This window comes from Plecotus auritus (genome assembly GCF_963455305.1).
Source record: "Plecotus auritus genome assembly, chromosome: 6".
NCBI lineage: Eukaryota > Metazoa > Chordata > Mammalia > Chiroptera > Vespertilionidae > Plecotus > Plecotus auritus.
In genome coordinates, this window is record NC_137773.1 from 58,887,002 (window position 1) to 58,900,188 (window position 13,187).

At 40.4% G+C, this 13,187-nt stretch overlaps 1 protein-coding gene across 4 annotated transcripts in view; it reads left to right on the forward strand.

The window, feature by feature from the left end:
• Positions 1-13,187, forward strand: part of DCLK2 (doublecortin like kinase 2) — a 139,551-nt gene that overhangs the window by 80,099 nt on the left and 46,265 nt on the right. For 2 of the 4 annotated variants that reach the window (XM_080671782.1, XM_080671783.1), the window contains exons 3-5: positions 2,424-2,526; positions 5,441-5,539; positions 6,660-6,710. In XM_080671782.1, coding sequence (XP_080527908.1) covers positions 2,424-2,526; positions 5,441-5,539; positions 6,660-6,710 — 253 coding nt within the window. The remainder of the gene's footprint in view (positions 1-2,423; positions 2,527-5,440; positions 5,540-6,659; positions 6,711-13,187) is intronic. The other 2 variants (XM_080671784.1, XM_080671785.1) reach the window with 1 other exon arrangement.

The following is a 13,187-nucleotide window of genomic DNA, read 5'->3' on the forward strand; positions in this document are numbered from 1 at the left end:
AACAGGAGGTCTTCTAAACTGATACCCTTTCCCTTACCCTTGTTAAAAATGACTTTGAGACATTATTCATGGTATTGCTATTTTTTTTTTCTGAGTCAGATGTAGTGACATGGCACCTAACTCAAGGTTACATTTCGGTTTTTTAAAATTTTATGATAAAAGGAACAGACAGACCACCAGAGTTAAAGAACAAGAAATATGTTTTAAGATAGAATTATTTGAGTGTCCAAACATATGAAATAGTCTTAGCTATTGAATATTTTATGGGATGCTATTTTCATTATTTATTCTTTGTACTTCCTTATTTCATTAGTCTCCTAGTGCAACATTTTGCACTAAAATTATTAATTTTCTTATCCATCTCCATGACTAGGCTGTGCGCTCCTTGTCTTCTGTTTATGCCTGGCGTATAGCTGGTACTTGATCAAAGTCAGAATGCATATACAACAGTAAATTAATGTGCCTCCCATTGGTGGGAGTTATCTCAACTTACATTAGACCCTGGGCATTTTATTAGATGTTTTCACTTTAAAAAATATCAACTGAGTTTGGGGCACTGCTAGCAACAGTGAAACATGTAGTCCCATGTACTTGTGAAATTCAACCACAGGAAATAAATAATTGCATTACTTGATGGTGAAGATGGCAAAGTAGATGGCATCTGTGGCACCACCCACCCCAGAGAAATTATTCTGTGTCTGTGAACTCAATTCCAATAGGAACAACTCCATACCAAGCCTCAGTTCCATCAACAAAAATGTATTGAGCATTCAGCAAAGCTAGAACTCTGCTAGAGCCTAGGAAATGATGACCAGGAAGTATATGTGCTCATCTGAAGGTCATGGCACTAAAGAGTGGTCAGAAAGGCAACTCTGGCTGAGGACCAGCAGGAGGGGAAATACAGTGGCAAGAGCCAGCACTGAGGTAGATGTGACCCAAATGTCATCCATAAACAGGACTGGATAAACACAATGCTGTATATGCATGTAACTGAGTATTCCTTCAGCCATAGAAAGGAATAAGGACTGCTATGTGCTCCAACCTTGTAAACACGCTATGTGAAAGATACCGGTTGCAAAATGCCATATGTTGTATGATTTTTTTCATAGGATATGTCCAAAGTAGGCAAAATCCATACAGAAAGTATGGGTGCCTAGGGATGAGGAGAGGGAGGCCTGAAGAGTGACTGTTAATGGACATGGGATTGCTTTTTAGGTGATGAAAATACTCTAATAGGTTTGGTGGTGGTTGCAGAACTCTGAATATACTAAAACCAGCACGTTGTATACTTTAAATGAGCAAACTGTATGGTATGTGAATTACGTCTCAGTAAAGCTGTTTCACAAAAATGAACCACCAGCACTATGTAGATAGGGAATGCAAGGTAGTGTTCATGTGGCTGAGGTGGAAGTATGCAGGAGAAATGACAAAGACAAGAGTTGGGGGAGGGGGACGGGGGGAGGGGTCTGGCGGGTCTGTCCTCGGTGCCCTAAGAAGGAGCATCATCTTGTCAATGAAGGAAGCCCCTCAGTGGTGTGTAGTCATCCTGGTACCTTTGAGAGACAGAATATAGCATTGAATATAGCATTGCAATCTTTCTTTCCACACCTGTGAGAACAGTGATGCCTGAAACTAGGGGAGCAGTGAATACTGGGATTTAGGAACCCCATTAATGTCCTGGTATCGCAGTGCTGTGTTCGTCACCCTCATTTTATTTAATCATGACCCCAAGGCATGAAAGTAGTGATGCTGCCAGTTCAGATATGCCAAAGAGAAGGCATAGTGCTTCCTTTAAGTGAAAGGGTGGGTATGTATAGAGTTTGGTACTATGCCTGAAACTTTGGGTTATACGTACCCCCCCCCCCGCAGATAAAGGGGGAATCGTGTACTTTTCCAACCAGTTTTCATACATGAATCCTCCAAATACCCAAAGGTTCACTGTACCAGAGGTACAGAGAGTCATGGCCAGGGTGCCATGCTGGGAGGTGGAGCTGCTGGGAGAGTGAGGAAGGGTAGGTAGTAAAGAGACTAAACAAAGAGCAGAGACCCCTATACACCCCAGCTTTGCTGCCCATTAGTCAGAAATCTGGAAAACATCGCTCTACCTTGTGTGTGCGTCCTTGACCTCATGGGTAGACAGGAATATTGGTACTGGCTGTGACCACCTCATTCTGCTGTTCTGGGGTCAGGAGACACTCCGAAAGCACCTTGTGAAGAGTAAAATTCTTGGAAATGTGATACCAAACAGCTTTTCGTTCCAACTCAATATTATAAATGAGGCATAAAAATATATTTAATTTGGGCTGCTTTGTTCGTAATAAAGCATGTCCCACCTACAAAAAAAATGTATTTAATTTTGCTGACTTTTTATTTCACCTCTAACATTTCTAATTTGTTTCTTGGATGTGATTTTTTTTTTCTAGGTTACTTGCCTGCAAGACTTTTTTGGTGACGATGATGTTTTTATTGCATGTGGACCTGAAAAATTCCGTTATGCCCAAGATGACTTTGTCCTGGATCACAGCGGTAAGGCAGCCCATGGACCACCGCTGTAACCCTGAAACCGGGGTTGGGATGTAGCACTGCACTTGGGGCGTGTTAAGTGGTCCTTAGCCCATCTTTGAAGAAAGATGGCATTGGCAGCACTCTCTTCGAATTAATGGAAGTAGAGAATAAAATCAGAGTATTTACCTAGTTGTGAAAAAAACAACAACAAAAAAATACTAACCCCAAGTCAATAGTTAAGTAAATTTCATTTTTAGCAATTTTGTTCTATCTCTTTACTGCATTGTTTTGCCTTAGAAATGACTTTCCTGCCCTCTTTCAGAATGGGGGCTGGTTGTGCAACCTTAATTGTATGGATAGTGTTGAACTTGAAACAGTTAGTTGTACATTTTCCATGTCCATAAAGAGATAAAAAATAGTAAGTTGTTAATGATTTTTACCTTACTGTTTTGTTTATAACTTTAGAAAAGCAATAACATGTATTGTTTATATATGCAGAAAATAATGCAATTTTCATTGATTGGATAGGGTAATTCTTTTATTTTAGCCAATAGATGGAGTTTTCAATTAATTAGCAATAAACTTGGTAATTTCCAATGTTATAGTTTCTGGAAATATTGCTTTAAATTTAAACCTATTACAGCAATAGTGATTATTTCCACCAGTGAAATCAATTTCATCTGTAACAAGGTAAAATCATACAGGCATAACATTTTACAGAGAAGAGGGATATTAGAAATACAATCTCACGCTTTAAGTTCATGAATGAGGGAAGTTTTTCAAAAATTAGACTCAGGGGGACTCCTTCCATTTGTAGTGATTCTGACAGTCCAGAATTAGAGAAACATATTACCAAGTAAATATGACGATCCATTGACTTTTAAAAAGTCAAGATGGTCCATTCTGTAGAACCAAACTTCCTAGGTAATCCCCTCTGCCTTGTCCTCCCCCTTTCACAGTTGCCTCGGGGAAATTTATCCACCTGGTGCTTGTGGTTCATTGATCTCCTTTTTTTGCTTTCCTATTGTATCTTTCACTGCTGCCAAACTTGTTTGAGTGTTTCTGTACTTACATAATCTCTTGGACTGGCCCTGCTTTAAACTAGTAATAGGACCACAAAGTCCTTAAAGAATTGCGGGTGATGTCCTTTCCTATGACCCAGGTGACATTCTCCCCGATTCTCAGGGATGATTAAGGTTGCACAAAACATGCATTTACATGTCATCTGTATTTTGCATCTTTCTTGATGTTAGCATAATTTCATTTCGCAGTACTTCTTTGATGTCCATCTGGGTCATTTTGAAAGTTGAGACACTGAAACTCAATGCCATGCCCTAGGGTTACAAAGTTAATTTGGGTAACAACAAAAACAACAATAACGAAACATGTATTGAGCACTTGCTGTGTATGTGCCGGCGTTGTACTCCGTTGACATATATGCTGTAAACATTCCTGAGCTAGTGGGATCATTGGTAGTTTTAGCTACAGATAGACTTGTTAGAGAGAAGTGGAAGCTACTGATTGCTTCCCTCTCAATGGCTAATTCCTGAACCTTCTGCAAACTGGGGTGATAATAGTGGCCTTTTTACAAGATTCTGTGAGGATTAAATGAGTTCAGATATAAAGCAATTAGAAGGGTACTTGGTTACATAGTATGTGCTATGCTGTTGTTCATACTGTTATTATACCACCACCATCAGGTCTCAAAATTTTGCAATGAATGCAGGTCTCAGACCTAATTCTCCCAAGGGTACACCTATTAGGAGGTAGAGTTTTTTTTCAAAGTCAGTCATTTAACTTGGGTTGTAATCTTGATGAAATCCCAACTCTGTCCTGTTAGATTCCTCACAACGACTTGCATTAATTAACATCAGTTAACCTAGTGTTAGTCAAGTAACACAACCCTCAGAGCTGGAAGCAGGACTCAGATTCCTAATCCTGGGCTGTAGTTCTGAGCTTCTAGTACTGGCTCTGCAGGTTTAGATATCCTGCTCATAAGAGTGGCAGTGCCTTTAAGATGTTTCTAACTCAGTCACACACCACTCCCTTCAGTGGTGGAATACTTAGTGACATCCAAAGGCTGATGAACTGAACTGAAGCTGCTACAGCCCCCTCCCTGCGAGGCTTTGATTGGAGTCTTTCAAATGCTAACCATTGTCCCCTGGTGTGTCTATGCCTGATTAGTGTATTTCACATGTTAATTTATTGCCCATGAGGTACCCATTAAAACCAACCCACATTTCAATCATCTTACATAAATTGAAATATTTTAATGCAAATTACAGACAGTATGTTATCTAATTTAATCCTTAGAACAATCCTGTGATGTAGATTTTATTTTTATGCCATTTCGAGAGGGAAAAAATGAGGTTTAGAGTCTAACCATAGTCCCCTAGTTGACCAAGTGAAATCCATGATTCATCCAAAATCTGCCATGACTTTAAAAGCTATGTTCTTAATTATTCCAGTTAGACCTGCTTACTTTAGCTGTAATTAGCTCTGATACCCTACATGTTATTTGGCTATTTATGGGAAGACCAAAGTTACTGTTTAAAGTTAGTTTCCTCCTGTTTTGTGCTCCACACTTTATAAAGATGGGACTGGAAGGGGTTCATAAATTAGGGTTCTACATACCCTTTCAACATACATTCAAGGTTTGGAAAGAATAATCTGCCTACCCATGCTGCGGTCTAAACACCATTGCACATGTTTAGGTTAGGATTTGTGTGTGTATCAAGTGAGGGCACTGGGCTGCCTGTGTCCATCTGGGATAATGAGGTGATGTTACAGATGTGTAGTCTCAAGGTGTACTTTTCGGATGGTAATAGAAAAATGATCAGGTAATGGTTCCAGGCAGGCAACTGCTTTCCCATGTGACCTTCCTCTGGCTAGTGGTGACACCAGATCTATTGAACGCTCTTTGCTTCCTTTCTAGAATGCCGTGTCTTGAAGTCATCGTATGCTCGCTCCTCAGCTAAGTATTCTGGATCCAAGAGCCCTGGGCCCTCTCGTCGCAGCAAGTCACCAGCCTCAGGTAGTGAATGGGAGCGGAATGAGGGCCACAGGAGCAGCATCTCACTCTCCTTTTGTTTTCTTCAATGATTATGAATCCTTGGTCTTTCCACTGCTTGTATGCAGCCAGGTTCCAGGACAGCACGTAGATGACATGATTTTTAAAACGAAAAGTTGAAGTCTGTTTCTCAAAGTTGTAGTAAGTCGCCTAAGAAACTGGCTTGTTTTGTTCTGACATTTGTTTTAGAACAATCTTATTAGCGCAATTCTTCTTCTGAGGAGTTTCACATTTGACCACATTTGCATTTTAAATGTTGTGCTGTATGATTGTGGACATTTTCTTCTCTTGTCAATTTAAAGCTCACACGTACACACACCTAGCATAACAATGTATTTACTCGATAGGTTCCCACAGGCTTTTCCTTCATCACGCAATTGAATAGTAGCAGCGACTCTTCTTGGAAAGAAGTGCTTTACTTATGTAAGGGTCAGACTTAACTGTACTGCAGCCTCTCTCAGGCCCTATGCCTATAGACTGGTCATCACTTTGACCCTTTTGGCATTTAAAAAACATAAAAACGTCCATAAACATCTTGATGTGTCAATCCTACAAGCTTTGTTTATAGTGTAATCATGAATAACTTAGCTGATATTACCAGGGGCAGGGAATCGTTTTTTTCTGCCAAGGGCCATCTGGATCTTCACCTTATAATGTAATTCTCAGGCCATATAAAATTCTAAACTTAAAAATTAGCCTGCTATATTTGGTCAGACATTTTAATTAACTCCTCCCTAATGCCTTGGCAGGGCCAGGCCAAATCATTTCTCAGGCCTTATGTGTCCCATGGGCCGGACGTTCCCCACCCTTGGGAAAGGCTTGTGAAAAACCATGATTTCACATGTGGGCAATCTAGAATATGTGAAAGTAGCATCAACAACTGTCTCAAGCATCTAACTTTTTATAAAATACTGCTTTTGGGGACCATTTTCCTTTTCACTGCTTCCCCCTTCAGCACCCACCCCACTTTCTCTGGGCTGGGTTGGTTCACCCTTTTGTTTGTGTGCAAGTTTAAACCTGCTGAATAACCGCTCTCCTTGCTGTCTCCTCCTCCTCCTCCTCTGTGTATACTGAATGTGCACAGTAAAGAGGGGTGGCCACTACTCCAGTGCCTACTCTACAGCCAAATCCCCAGGTGAGCCATGGTTAGTATAGCTTTGTCACTCAGCTGAGTTTCTGTTGTTGTCGTTTGCCACATTTCCTTTTCCTTTGCTCCATTTCCATGACTGTATCTGGCTGGTCCCCGTGTGCCTCTGTGCAGTACGCAATGCTTCACAGTACGGAGGGCGCTTCAGCCTCCCTCACTTACAGGAGAACCAATCGTTGTCAGAAGGTCGCCAAGTGCCTGTCTGTGTGTAGTCACAGTCCTAAGAGATGGAGGAGGCACAGTGCCTCACGGGGGTTAGTTGCTAGTCAAATTTGGAAAATATCTTATTGAAAAAGATTAAAGTTTGTTGGTAATGTGAAAATGGCCACAGACACAATTGTACTATTCTATTGTCACCTTCATCCTGACCTTGAGCTTGATAGGCTGAATACTTTCTTTCTCTTCTGAAAAGAGTAGACAAATATGAGTATTTTTAACTGAAAGCATCTTTCTGCTGTTAAGTTTATTTGATGCTTTCTGTAAGTATCTCACGCTGGGAAAGCTAACATAGTAGGAAATTTGCATAAATGAACTGAACTGAGCTTACCATATGGAAGATGTAGATTTTTGTCAGGTTCTTAACTTTCATTTAGTGATAGGTTTACAGGTGCTTATCCTATAGTAAAACAACAAAATAAAAGTGGGGAGAGTGTTTCCAGAATCAGGTATTATGATGATTCCAATTTTGTCTCCCTGAGGTCGAAAGAGGGAAATTATCATACTGAAGTGAAAGCATGTTTCATAACCACATTTGTCTTTCAGACCAAATGCTTCATAAGATCTATATATATAAAAGCTTAAGCAAGCAGTCGACCATTTGACCAGTTGACCATAGACCAGTAGCTATGAAGCACACTGACCGCCATGGGGCAGACGCTCCGACCAGTAGGTTAGCTTGCTGCTGGGGTTCGGCTGATTGGGACTGGGTGAGAAGGGCCGGACATGCCCTGGGACCCTCCCTGAATCCCTCCCTGGCCTGCCAACCTCCTGTGGTCCCTCCCTGACTGGCCGGCCCCATTGTCCTGATCAGGACTGGGTGAGACGGACCAGATATGCCCTGGAGCCCTCCCTGGTTCCGCTCTTGCACTGGTGGGGTCCCAGATTGCAAAAGGGTGCAGGCCAGGCTGAGGGACCCCACTGGTGCATGAATCCATGTACCGAGCCTCTAGTAGTCTAATAAATGCATACATCTTTTTACATTGAATTTGGAATGCTTAGTAATTGATTCAAGAATCATCGCATTCCAGTACCCCAAATTTTTAACAGTCCATGTTTGGATTTGGGTTAATAGAATAGATCTTACATAAGTAAAAGGTGTGAGATTTAAAAAAAATACATTTTTATTGATTTCAGAGAGGAAGGGAGAGGGGAGAGAAAGAAACATCAATGATGAGAGGGAATCATTGATTGGCTGCCTCCTGCATGCCCCACACTGGGGATCAAGCCTGCAACCCAGGCATGTGCCCTGATTGTGTTATCGAACTGTGACCTCCTGGTTTATAGGTCGACGCTCAACCACTGCGCCACGCCTGCAGGGCAGGTGTGAGATTTTAAAGTCACCTTTCAGAGGGAAAGCGGCTTCTTTGTAAGAGATTAACCTCACCACACAATGCAGTTCTAGAAAACGGAGACCACAGTCAGTTGCTGGGACTTCACTGTGATTCTGAAGGAAGTTGCTAAGCAGGAATGGGCAAAAGTAGGTTTACAGTTGTTTGTATGGAGAAAGACATGCAAGTTATGATTATTACAATAGCTTTATTAACTCCAAAGAATGTCACAATGCTGGACCTGGAGATTATTATGTTACGTGAAATAAGCCAGTCAATCAGAGAAAGACAAACCATCACATGATCTTACTTATATGTGGAATCTCATGAACAATATAAACTGACCAACAAATAGGCCTGTATTTACTAATATTGTGTTCTCTTCTCCACTTTTAGCAAGGAAAGAGTTTTGTGTTATTAAAAGCCACAGTACCCAGAAGTATAACTTGCTTTTATAGACGGCTTCGACTGTGGCCTACCTCTTAACCATTTAAAAAACTCCAGGGGACTACTTGGAATTTCAAACAGAGCTAGTGACTTTTTAAAAATAATATTGTACTTTTTCAATCTTGGGACAGAAATATTCCCATCAGTGTTGTGGTTGACTGCATTCCTCATTCAAACTCTTAATTTATTGTAATAGCAAAATAGTGTGTAAGAAGCACATAGAAGTTAATCTGGAAAACATAAGTGGGTAATAGTTACCGTTATTGGAGCCTTCATAATTCTCCCTTTAGGTTTCTAGCTTGTGATGCTTTCATAATTGAACAGTATTTTAAAAAGTATTCAGAGAAGCCCTAACGGGTTTGGCTCAGTGGATAGAGCGTCGGCCTGCGGACTGAAGGATCCCAGGTTCAATTCCAGTCAAGGGCATATACCTTGGTTGCGGGCACATCCCCAGTAGGGGGTGTGCAGGAGGCAACTGATCGATGTTTCTCTCTCATCGATGTTTCTAACTCTCTATCCCTCTCCCTTCCTCTCTGTAAAAAATCAATAAAATCTATTTTTTGAAAGTATTCAGAGGAAACAAGCAAACAGTAAAGTCCTCAGGTTTATTTCTTACCTGAAGTTGAGGGAGGAGGACAGAAGCCTCACTTTGGGGGAGAATCAGGGGCGTAATGAAGGTGTGGGAGCATCACAATGCTGCTGGTCCTTGCGCGCCTCCCAGTGGGCGGCAGCAGTGTCAGGGAGGAGGCACCGTGGAGCCCTGCCCCACATCCCACATCCCCTCCCAAAGACTGGACAAATGTGCAAGTAAGGGATACGAAGGACTACTCATTAGAGAACATGTTTAGAACCTTCCAAATGCTATCAGGAATTTAGAGGGCTCCATGTGACAGTGTCTCTTTAGGATGAGAGTTATTTGGGTGGGAATGTGGACATGTAGGTACTGACAGCAGTTAAACCTGGCAGTGAGTTTCATTAAGAAACCCTGTTTAGGCCGGGGGTGTACTGTTAGGGCATTGGTCAGCAAACTGCGGCTCGCGAGCCACGGTTTGCCGCTCTGTTGACTAATGAGTTTGACGACCACTGACCTAGACTCTCGATTCCAATAATTACTGGCTGTTGTTGTTCCTTGTGATTAAGCTCCTATCCCAGTGGTCGGCAAACTCATTAGTCAACAGAGTGGCAAACCGCGGCTCGTGAGCTGCATGTGGCTGGCGAGCCGCAGTTTGCCGACCACTGTGTTAGGGAGATTGGTCTGCTACACAGATCACCATTGGCAGGAATTTATTTTTTCTCCTTTAGTCCCTTTTCTATCTCCATTCCAAGGAAGGTTTTGATATTAGTGTGGTGTCTGAATATTACTGAGAGCTAACAGCACTTACTGAGTAGGAACTAGTAGCCAATACAGATTGCTGTGTGGTACGTAGGAAAAAAGATCTAGGCTCAAAGCAACTTTACTAGTTCATTGTCCATAATCATCTCTATTTTATGTGAATTCCTACCACCAGTTCCCTTTAAAGAGAATTTTGAAAGCTATAACATTAATTGAAATTTTAGGGTGATGCTGGCTTCATAGAAGGAGCTTGGAAGGGTTCCTTCCTCTTGAATTTTCTGGAATAGTCTGAGGAGGATAGGTTTTAGTTCTTCCTTGAATGTTTGGTAAAACTCCCCTGTGAAGCCATCTGGCCCCGGGCTTTTGTTTGCTGGAAGCTTTTTGATGACTGCTTCAATTTCTTCCATAGTTATCAGCCTATTGAGATTTTTAGTATCTTCCTAAGTTTTGGAAGGTTGTATTTTTCTAGGAATGTGTCCATTTCCTCCAGGTTGTCTAGTTTGTTAGAATAGAGTTCAAATTTTTTTTTAATAATCCTTTGTATTCTGTGGGGTCTGTTGTTATTTCTCCTCTTTCATTTCTGATTTTGTTTATTTGGGTCCTCTCTCTTTGCTTGTTGGTGAGCCTGGCTAGAGGTTCATCTATCTTATTTATCCTTTCAAAGAACCAGTTCTTGGTTTCATTTATCTTTTGTATTGTTTTTTGGTCTCTATGTCATTCATTTCTGCTCTGATCTTTAATATTTCCTTCCTTCTGCTCACTGTGGGCTTTTCTTGTTGCTTTCTTTCTAATTCTTTGAGTTGTTGAGTTAGATGATTTATTACCATTTTTTCTTGTTTTTTGAGGTAGGCATGTAGAGCTATAAACTTCCCTCTTAGGATTGCTTTCATTGTGTCCATAGTATTTGCATTGTTGTGTTTTATTGTCATTAGTCTCCAGGATGTTTTTAATTTCTTCTTTGATCTCATTGATAACCCAATCATTGTTTAATAGCATGCTATTCAGCTTCCAAGTGTTTGAATTTTTTGGAATGTTTTTATTGTAGTTTATTTCTAATATTATGCCATTTTGGTCTGAGAAATGCTTGATATGATTTCAGTCTTTTTGAATTTGGGGAGACTTTGTGACCCAATATGTGGTCTATTTTTGAAAATGTCCATGTGCACTTGAGAAGAACATATATTCCGTGACTTTGGGGTGAAATGCTCTGAAGATGTCAATTAGGTCCATCTGATCTAGTGAGTCATTTAGAATTGCTGTTTCTTTGCTGACTTTTTGTCTAGAGGATTTATCCAGTGATGTCAGTGGTGTATTAAAGTCCCCTACTATGATTGTATTGTTGTTGATCTCTCCCTTGATATCTTCCAGGAGGTTTTTTTTTTGTTTTTTTTTTTTGGGGGGGGGGTGCTACTGCATTGGGTGCATATATGTTTATCAGGGTTATATCCTCTTGTTGTATCAATCCCTTTATTATTATGAAATGGCCTTCCTTTTCTCAATCAGGGCTGTTGAATACTCTTAAAAGTCTTTAATTAATTGGATAGTTACTTGTTTTGTACTTGCACTCTAAATACCCACATACATTTGTTAAGAAAATGTAGATAACTGATAATTATTTTGAGTAGTTTTAAATTAGAAAACAATTAAAGTTGGTAATTCAAAAGTAAATAGAAACATTTTTCATTTTCACTGAATTTTTTTTTTTAATCCTCACTGGAGGACACGTTAATTGACTTTTAGAGAGAGGGGATGGGAGAGAGGAGAAGAGATTCAGAGAGAGAAGAGAGAGTCAGACATCTATGTGAGGGAGAAATATTGATTGGTTGCCTACTGTATATGCCCCAACTGGGGATTGAACCCACAACCTAGTTATGTGCCCCAACTGGGGATCAAACCCTCAACTCTTGGTTGTACAGGATGACACTCCAACCAACTGAGCTACCCAGCTAGGTCTTCACTGAATTTTTTAAATGAGCAATACATAAGTAAACATGACTTCATGGATCCCTGTCAACTCCTGTGGACCTAGGATTTATCTAATCCCAAATACCAGACCCAGGACTTCTACCTCCACCTAAGGACTGGTGCTCATCTTTTTTTTTTAATTGTGTTTGTAATATCTGATTGGTTGTTTTTTTGTAAATATATATTTTATTGATTTCAGAGAGGAAGGGAGAAGGAGAGAGAGACATCAATGATGTGAGAGAATCATAGATTGGCTGCCTCCTGCACGCTCCCTACTAGGGATCGAGCCCGCAACCCAGGCATGTGCCCTTGACAGTAATCGAACCTGGGACCCTTCTGTCTTCAGGCTGACACTATCCACTGAGCCAAAACAGCTAGGGCTGGTGTTCACCTTTTTAAGTCACCTAGTCCGGACCTTTATGACTGCATTTTGCTTTTTATATTGTTAGCATCATTTAAAATAATAGGTGTCTGCTTTCTCATATTAAAAAAAGAAAAGGAGATGCACTTTGCTTTGCTTTCCGTAGAGATGAATGGCGGTTTTGATCTACATTGGACAAAAGCATTAATGATTCATGATAAAAAGGGTTATAAATATTCCTTAGAAAAAAAAAATTACACCAATATTTGATCTTAATGACCAGCTCTGTGAAATTACAGCAGACATAGATCCAGGGGAATCAATTAGGAATAAGCATGGTCATGTGGAACGGTGTAGCGAGCATTGTGTAGTGTAGGCTCTGCGACCTGCCGTCCCCTGTAGCAGCAGTGGCTGCCCTCTTCCAAGCACAGGTTCTGAATTGAACTTTCAGCCTGAGAAGTATGTGGAAGTTTGGAGGAGGGTGTATAAAAAAACACAAAACAGAGCAAAAAAACAACAACATCAAATTTGCTAAATGATGGGGAAGTTAACCTGCGAAGAAAAGAAAATGAATTAGAAATAACTAGTCTAGATTAAAAAAAAGTTGAATGTTTTTGTATGACCTTCAAACAGATAAGTAGATATTACAAGGAAAATGACCATTAATTTTCTTTTTCCATTAATAATGCACTTAGAAAATGTGTTTGGATTATGGTGGAACTGATTTGGGAGAGCCATAGAAAGTCTTGGTTATTCAGGCTGACATATATATATATATGTATGTATATATACGTATATATATACACATATGA